This window comes from Pteropus alecto, unplaced genomic scaffold, assembly GCF_000325575.1.
Source record: "Pteropus alecto unplaced genomic scaffold, ASM32557v1 scaffold48, whole genome shotgun sequence".
NCBI classification, from domain to species: Eukaryota; Metazoa; Chordata; class Mammalia; order Chiroptera; family Pteropodidae; genus Pteropus; species Pteropus alecto.
This window is the reverse complement of record NW_006442110.1, coordinates 539,386-547,975: the sequence shown is the minus strand read 5'-3', so window position 1 is coordinate 547,975 and position 8,590 is coordinate 539,386. Positions and strand designations below refer to the sequence as shown.

The 8,590-nt window shown below is 52.0% G+C and overlaps 1 protein-coding gene across 3 annotated transcripts in view; it reads left to right on the top strand.

Annotated features, from left to right (window-relative positions):
* The window catches only part of ACTR3B (ARP3 actin related protein 3 homolog B), a 32,540-nt gene extending 24,319 nt beyond the window's left edge, over positions 1-8,221 (top strand). For 2 of the 3 annotated variants that reach the window (XM_025039015.1, XM_006920607.2), the window contains 3 exons: positions 6,053-6,178; positions 7,095-7,178; positions 7,734-8,221. In XM_025039015.1, the coding sequence (XP_024894783.1) occupies positions 6,053-6,178; positions 7,095-7,178; positions 7,734-7,829 (306 nt within the window). In that variant the 3' untranslated portion in view covers positions 7,830-8,221. Of the gene's footprint in view, positions 1-6,052; positions 6,179-6,816; positions 6,924-7,094; positions 7,179-7,733 lie in introns of those variants that run through there. The other variant, XM_015596197.1, reaches the window with a different exon arrangement.
* Positions 8,222-8,590: the final 369 nt, after the last annotated feature.

Sequence of the window (8,590 nt, the reverse complement as noted above, 5' to 3'; positions counted from 1 at the left end):
AGACACAGTTTGCTTTTTGCTGTATTAGGAGATGTTCACATTAAAAACAAGGCCTTCCAGCACGGGAGGCAACACGCATTTATTTGAGATCAAAGAATCGCTCTTCGGGAAGCGCCGATTCGGACAGAAGCCCAATAGCTTTGGGGAAACGGAGGCAGGGGGTGTTTGTGAGAGAGGGAAGGGACGATGACGTCCATAGAAGGAAGGCCTTTTTTTTTCATGTTGGTCATTTTTATTGCTGAGAGCATATTTTTCAGTGTATATACACGTGTGTGTGCGTGTGTGTGTATACATACCTGTATATACATACGTATGTATACATATACACATATATACAAATTACCTTGATATTGGGAATGGATGAATAAAGCAAATTCATATAATTATGTTTAGAAGACTTGCTTACACCATTTTTCAGCAATTAATTATGAGTAGTTCATGGAGTCATTTTTCTTTTTTTTTTGTCTTTTTTAAAAATCTTTTTTAACATTTTATTTTTTTACCTTCCCCCCCACTTCCCTGCCCCCTCCCCGCCTGGTAACCACTAGTCCATTGTCCATGTCCCCGAGTCTCTGTTTCTTTGTCCTGTTCCTTTGTTGTTTTTAGGTTTATGTCCCACGTATACGTGATATCATGTGATTTTCAGCCTTTTCTGTCTGGCTTCTTTCGCTTCATATGATGATTTCAAGGCCCCTCCACGTTCTTGCAAATGGCAGTATTTCATCTCTTCTCACGGCTGAGTCTCGTTGCACCGTATGTATGCACCGCAGCTTTAGCCGGTCATCTGTTGTAGGACACTCCGGTTGCCGAAGGAAGGCGTTTCTGTTGGTGCAGAAAAGGTAACAGTGACGCTGATTCTAAACGCTTTTTAACTTTCAGTCTGGCAGTCATACCTGCTTTCTCGTTTTCCGTGGAAACGGTTCTTCGGGACAGTGTCGCTTTAGGCCGAGTCCTGTTGTAACATCCCAGAGGTCAGAGGCAGACGTGCGAGGCAGTTCCTCTGCGATGGCAGCTCCGGGCCCGTTGTCCAGTGGCTTCGTCGATGTCACTTTTTATATTTTCCTCCCCTTTTGATCAAGATTTTTCCTTGGAAGCATTGTTGAACAGAAATTAAAAGCCTCGCTGATTCTTCATCGTCAGGGGACTTCTTTGGGGTACGTCACGCCATCGTCGGTCTCCTTCCCGATACGTCCTGTGCCGCATCGGTGGGAAAGTGGATTTTTAGGAGCCTTAGGCTATGTTTGAGCGACAAGGGCACCAGGACTGGACGGCTCTACGTCACGTTTCTTTGAGGGCAGACATCTGCAGTTTCTGGAGGTTTCTCGTGAAGGCTCATAGGCCTTTGAGCATCTTAAAATGTCGAGCCATGACTTTCAGGGCGGTGTCTTTCTAACACTGAACTGTGCAACACAAAGTTTTAAAACAGTAAAACTTGTTCCTGTAACAAACACAATGCTAAGTGCAGCTTGAAGAACAGATCCGAACCGGGAGGCAGGCAGTACCTGAGCGCAGGTGATGTCGCAGGACCGTGAGGTGTTGGCGGGCGCTGCGTTTTGTGCCCAGAGCCCTTTACCACTTTACCAGCCGTGTTTTATCCAAGTGAACAGGGAGTCACAACCGGGCAGACCCCGCCTCGTTCACCTAGGACACGGCCAGGAGTAATTCCGTCGTCTGATACGACTCGTGCCGGGAAGTTAAGGGTTCTTCCGGGTCGGCCGTTGCTGTGGCGGGCATTGCAGCACCTGCCAAAGGGAACGTGTTCTTGCAGAACTGGTGCCGTCAGTGGCGCTGACGTCACCAGGCATCGAGTGTCCTTGGCTGCGCGTGTGACCGGTTGAACGTTCTGACCTGTGAAAAGGTTTAAAGGTGATGCCCGATGCTGAGTGGTCTTCCCAGTCAGAACTTAAGGGGAAAAGGGAACAAGGATCATGTAGAGAGCGCTCGGCCTCATGTAATTTCTGAGATGGAAAGGAACCGACGAAGGGAAAAAGCAGGAACAGAGATGCAGGCAACGGGCCGGCCCAGAGTCTCGGGTTCGTTGTCCACAGCAGGTGTCGTCTGCCTCATTTCCTGGAAATCTCACATGTCTAAATCCTCTGTTGGTTGAGCAGTCCAGTTAGGCGTAAGAGCTTTCTTTAAATTGGGAACACGAATCCAAGACTGAACAGCTTTAGACTTGGTCACACATGGATTATTTAAGAGTACCTGAAATTTCAGGAGGGGTCAGGGAGGAAGGGAAAGATGAATGTTTTAATTTTTCTTATGAAGGTATAATTTACCTAATCGCTGTAGGTCATAGGTAGTTTAGGGGAAAAAATTTTCTGAGATTAATGGACTTTTACCTTATGGTACCTGTTTTTACAGGTTTTTACCTTATTATTTCAACTTTTACAAATTAAGTCAGTTTTTAATTTTTATGGCTCATATTTCTTATGTCCTATGAAAGACATTTTTGCCTCCATCACAATTTGAAGATTAAAAAACATTTTCATCTATAAGTTCTATTGTTTTAGCCCTTACATTAAATCGGTGACCCATTTTGAGTTAAATCATGTATATGAAGTAAAGTAGTAAGAAAGGTTCATTTTTTCCTCCCCCGTGGGTATCAGTTACTCCAGCATCGTTTGTCGAAGACGGCCCTTCCTTCCCTGTTGAAGTACCTTGGCATCTTTGTCTGAAACCATTTGACCACGTGCACACAGCACGGTTTTTATTGTGAATGAATGGAAAAACGAATTTTACATATTATGCCTTTGAAGGCAACTCAGGATCCTGCAGGGCTCCTGAAGTATCATAATGAAGATTCATTTTCATACTCTGGTGAATTATTTTTTAATTAAAAAAACCGTTATAGAGATATGAAAAGTAATTAAAATAACCGACCCTAGGCGGGATCCGGGACTGGAGGGAAAAAATGCTGTGTAGTAACTAGTAGATCAGGTGACAAGGTTGGAGCCCGAGTGATAGACAGGAAAAGTTGTGTTAATGTGAATTTATGAAGTTGACAGTTGTGTGGTGGTAACTTAAGGGAATGTCTCTGTTTTTAATAGATATACACTAAAGAATTTAGCAGTAATGGCGGTGATGTATATGATTTTAACTCTCAAATGATTCCCAAAAAAGGTATGTGTATGTGTGTGCATGCGTGTATGTGTGCATGTGTGTGCAGAAGAGAAAGAATGAACGCAGTGGTAATGCAAACGTTAATAATGCAAGTGTTAAAAATCGGTAAATCTGAACGAAGGGTATACCACTTTTGCCGCCTTGAAATTATAACCAAATAAAAGGCTTTTCCTTTTCATAAAAAAAGAGACAAAACAAAACCCATTACATCAACTTATTGGCTTAATATTTGCCATTTCCAGTAAAGTAGAATTTAAATGTATTGAAATAGCTATTAACAGTGATTTTTCTTTAGATACGAATGATTTAAATGGTCGCCGAGCCCTGCGCAGCGGACCCTGGCGTCTGTCTGCGTCGAGGGGACAGGGTTGCTCTTAACTCCAGGCAGCACCTTGGGGACGTGTGAGCCTGACTGTGTTTTACCAAGTCCTGTGTGTGTTTGGTCTCTTTTCTGCCACAATAAAACCAACACGAAAAAGCCTGGCATCTGCCAGGTACAGATGATCGGTTCTCGGGCAGAAATGGGACAGGATTGGGGTGAAGGGGGGTGGGGTCAGGACAGCCAGCAAGCTCTTCGCGCGTCTCAGGGGACTCGGCTCGGGGACTCGCGCGTCTCTGCACCTCTGGTCACGCGTGAGGCTTAAACGCACCCTGACCCGTCGTTCGTCCCGCCGTCCGTCTCGTCTCGGCCCGCGTTCGGCCCGCGTTCGGCCCGCCCGGCTTCGCCGCTCGGCGCTGCTTCTCCGCTGTCTCTCGTTCTGAGCCCGCGGCATTGCTGTCTGAGTTTTCTGCCTTCTCCGGGATCCTCCCGGGGGCAGGGCTGTCCGGGGTCGGGCCGGTAGTCACGTCCGCGGTGGCTGTGTCCTCGCGCCGCAGAGCGGTGGGCGCACCGTGTCCGGACACGTGTCCGGGCCGCGCGGACGGTGCGGCTGCCCGGGCGGCTCCCACGTGCTCACGCTCATCTCGCAGCGATGAGGCCCAGCCACCCCCGGCGCGTGTCCTGCGTGAGTGTCGGGAACCAGGGCTGAGCCCGAGCTCAGCGGTTCTGTGACTGCAGCGGTGGCCTATGGCTCCTGACCCTGACGGGGACCAAACACAGTTGTTTCTGAGAGATTTCTGCACAAGGTGGCAGTGTGCGACTGTGCTTAGTCATGACATTGATCCAGGACAGGATGCTGCTTGGAATATTTTCAGTTTACATTTGTCAATAATCGATGGGTGCCCCATGGGCTCTGTGTGGGGCGGGGTGTCAGTAGCAGGTCGCCCCTCAAGAAAGAAACCACGCCCACAGCTTTCAGAGAGCAAATGGGTTTGTACGCATTGGGACCCGCGGGGGCCAGGCCACACGTGATCCTGGTGGCAGAAGCTTCACCGGGCGCTTGTCCCGTGTGTTTATTATTGGACGTTCTCTGTGAGGAGGGCCACCCGCCTTGAGGGTCTGCAGTGCGGTGTTGTTCCCTTCCCGTGGAGGGCTGGGGGCAGTGGGGACAGCCAGCACTGGTCTTGGGCAGGGCTCTGGGCCAACCCAGCATCCCTCCTGCCAAGTAGCCCATGAAAGGTTGAGCTCAGAGCCACCCCTCATCTTGGTCCTGAGGCCAAATCCCTCAAAAGAAGGTGAAACGTAAAAACTGTGAGTTCGGTTTGGTGGCCGCTTGCTGATGGCTTCTCCTGGCTCGTCCCTGCCGAGGCATTGTGATGGTTTCTGCCCCCGACAGTTCTCTTCAGCCCGGCAACTGAGAGCTTGTTCTCGCCGACCAGTGGTCAGCCGACAGGACACGGCGAGGGGTGCTCTCTGCAGACCCCTGGGGCAGGGCGTAGCCCCCGCCATGCCATCATCCTGGGGCTACTCCCGGCCCTGCTCCCTTTCCTCCGGTCCCTGACTTTGCCTGTCTGACGCCAAATCTGAGTGGGTGCCAGGAGCCAGCAGGAGGATGTGCTCCCCTTCCGCTTGGTGCTGCTGCCTCTCCTGGGCATACAGGGCCGGGAAGGGCTCGTCTGCCACCGCATCACCTGCAGCCTGCGTCACCAGGGACCAGGAGATGCGTGTCCCCAACGGGTCCCTGCGACTCGATGAGGGCGTCCTGTTCAGACAACTGGTCTGGGAGGAGACCCGACACGATCGTCGTGTGGTCACCAGGGAGTCAGGGAGAGCGGGGTCAAGGCTGGCATGAAGCAGGCTGGCTCCACGAGGGCCACTTCATTTTCTTTCCTTCTATGTAGTTTCCTCGAATGACATTTTCCGTAAGAGAGTTAAGTCAGGATATCTTAATTTCATTTTCATTGTCTTAAATGATACGATGTAGCCTGAAAGAATACAACTTTTATTTCCATCAAAATCTGGTAAGAAATTTACTGGAATTGCCCCCTATGTCCCCCTCTCACACGACCCTTCTGCTGTGGCCACTTAGCAGGACCTTAGGGTGGTGGAGGGACGTGGGCAGCAAGGACGTCTCATTTGGAGACACTTCTCCTGGTAGTCTCGGTGTGCCCCTGCTCTCCCCAGCATCTCCCTCTGAAAGGTTCAGCTGGTAACTAGAAGACTGACTTTATCTCAGTGGTTATTAAGGCGGAACGTATCCAACGTTAACTTGGCCTGAGATTTTTATTATAACAAGTCGGTTTGCCCATTTATGCAGTTGGCTTTGGCTTCCCGGTCCTCGCGAAGCTTCTGCATTATACGGGGGGAGCCCGTGGAGGCAATTGCTTTGTGTTTTCACTTGGTTATAACTGGGGAAAAGTACGAGAGGAGGAATTTGTGACAAAGGGGAAACGTACGATGTGCACGTTTTCGACGGCGTTCGCTTTGCCTCGATTATCTTCTCGTGGTGCTGAACTGCGTTGGGCTCGTGGGGTCTGCGTGGGCGCCTGGGCTGCTAGGCCGGTGTGGGCTGATTCACCAAAGGAAACCTCTCTGCTCTGTGTCTTTCAGAATGTCGTTCTTTCGGGAGGCTCGACGATGTTCAGGGACTTTGGGCGTCGACTCCAGAGAGATTTGAAGAGGGTGGTGGACGCCAGGCTGCGACTCAGCGAGGAGCTCAGCGGTGGCCGGATAAAGGTGGGGGCCGGGCCGGGGCGTGCGAATGCGCGGGGCTCCTGCGCCTGAGCTGGCTCAGCCCTCCCCCGATGCGAAGGGCGTGGGGCGCGGCTCGCAGCGCGGGATGCGGACGAGCTTGAGTCCCTTCTGCGCCCCGCTGTGGAGTTGCGTTCAGAGGTTTGCTGCCCCGGCTCGTTCCACGCGCGTCGCCGACACGGACGGAGCCGCCGATGCGGCAGCGCTCTGTGCCCCCCCAACTCTGCCAGCCTGCGCTTTTCTTTCATGCTGAGAGAGGCCAGGCGTGGAGCGTGATGACCGGAATCCCAGGGGATGGCACCTTCTCCCAGTGCAGATCTTGGGTGTTCTTATTAAACCAAATACCGGGTGTTCGCGGGCACTTACGGTGTCCGTCTCCAAGACGATGGCTCCTCAGCCGCTGCTGGTCTTACGGGGGCTTCTAAGGAGACTGGGCTTTGGTGCAGGGTGAGGAGGGCAGCTGTGTTCTCGGCCGGTGGAGTCACATGGCTGCAGAACGTAATGTTGGGGGTGCTTAGTGTTATTTGGAATGATCTCGACAGTGCCACACATCTCAGTTGCTTAGTGAAAACTAAGGTTGACTGGCTGGTTGCCGGGGCGCAGTCCTCATTGAATGCTTTTAGTGCCAGGAAAGGCGAGCCCCCTCTCACTGGCGTGTGGCGCCCTCTGCAGTGCCGTGGCTGGGCGCAGGGTGGTGACAGGAGCCACCGAGAACCTTCTTAGATCAGAGGTAGCGTGTCACTGATGTCCCCACAGAAGGACGAGGGAAGGGGCTGTGCCGTCCGGGCGGGAGGGGCCCACACGTTGGTCGGCGCTCGGATAGGACAGAGCCGCCCTCCTGCCCGGGGATGGGTGATTGGCGTGCACCTTCGTCCCGACAACGCGCCCGTCTCCTTTGCAGCCGAAGCCGGTGGAGGTGCAGGTGATCACGCACCACATGCAGCGCTACGCCGTGTGGTTCGGGGGCTCCATGCTCGCCTCGACCGTAAGTCCTCCCCCCGCTCTCGTGTGTCGTTGTCTCTGCGTTCCCTGCTGAGCCTGGGTAAACACTGTCGTATGAAGTGCTGTGTGTTCCGCTTGCCTGTGGCTCTAACCAGTGGCATGTTTAATTCCGTGAGATATAAAAAATAGGGTCATTTAAATCGTCCAGTGAATTGGCAAGAGTCCATGCTAATTTGGGGTCACGGATAATATGGATCGGTGAAATCCAAAAGCAGGCTAAAACATCTCACGTTAGTCATTCATTCTAGTGACTTTCCCACGTAGTTACTGCCTTTTCTTTTCAAATTTATGGCTAGATAACAAATCTCTAATTTAGGGCGATCACATAGTTGGTCCTAAACAGAAGCTGAATAAATTTTTAGAAAGTGAAGTAAAGCCTCGTTTCGTAGTCCAGGCCCTTGACGAGGTGAACACCGTAGGACCAAGGGAGGTCTGGACGGAGCCGGGGCTGGTAGGGAGGGTTTCTCGTCGCGGGGGGTTCGTTGACCTTTTTCCTTCCTGGAGCATTTACGTGCCTCTCCCGCTTGTCACCCCTCAGCCGGAGTTCTTTCAGGTGTGTCACACCAAGAAGGACTACGAGGAGTACGGCCCCAGCATCTGCCGCCACAACCCCGTCTTCGGGGTCATGTCTTAGTGTCGGCCTGGACGTCACCATCCCAGCAGTGCCACGCGGACGAGCAAGTGTCCTTCAGAACCCGGAGAAGACCTCAGCTCGTGTGACCAGTGGCGTCTGGTGTTGGTGTCGGGAGCGAGCTTGTGTCGCCGAGTGCATGAGGCACCGCCAGAGTCCGTTCAGTAAAAGCCATCTGTGTCCGCCGCCCAGGCCCCCTCCCTCTCCCCACCCCCAGGCTTCAAGTTGACAAACACATTCTGAAGGAATTAAACTGCGACTTGAAAAATTATTAAGAAGAGAGACGTAGAACACGGTGCAAAACAGACCCCCCCAGAGAGACTGCGGGCAGTAAACCTCTTTCCCCCGAGCCTGTTTTTGTAAATAAAACGCTGTAAACTTGAAATACAAATTGACGTTTATATTTCCTATCATTTTGTATCTTAGGGTGTTTGGTACACCTGGCTGGTCCTGAGCATGAACAGATGTTGGTGTCATGCGGTGCTGTGATAAACGTGTCCAGTTTTTGTGGGGCATTGTTCCGACAGGTTTGTAGGCGCGAGCAACGTAAAACAGCGAACTTTTTTGCCACACGTTGGCTGGAAAATGGCTGCACTGTGTGGCATGGCGTGGCGCGGCGTGGCGCGTCAGCACGGAGCAGTGTCGGGTGAGAATTGTTACAGGTGGCGCACCTTTCCGTGATCTTGTCCGAACCTTCCGGAACTTGCACGGAAGGCGCCCGTTCGCTGCGGGTGAGCGCCGCTGAGACGCGACCTCGCGCCATC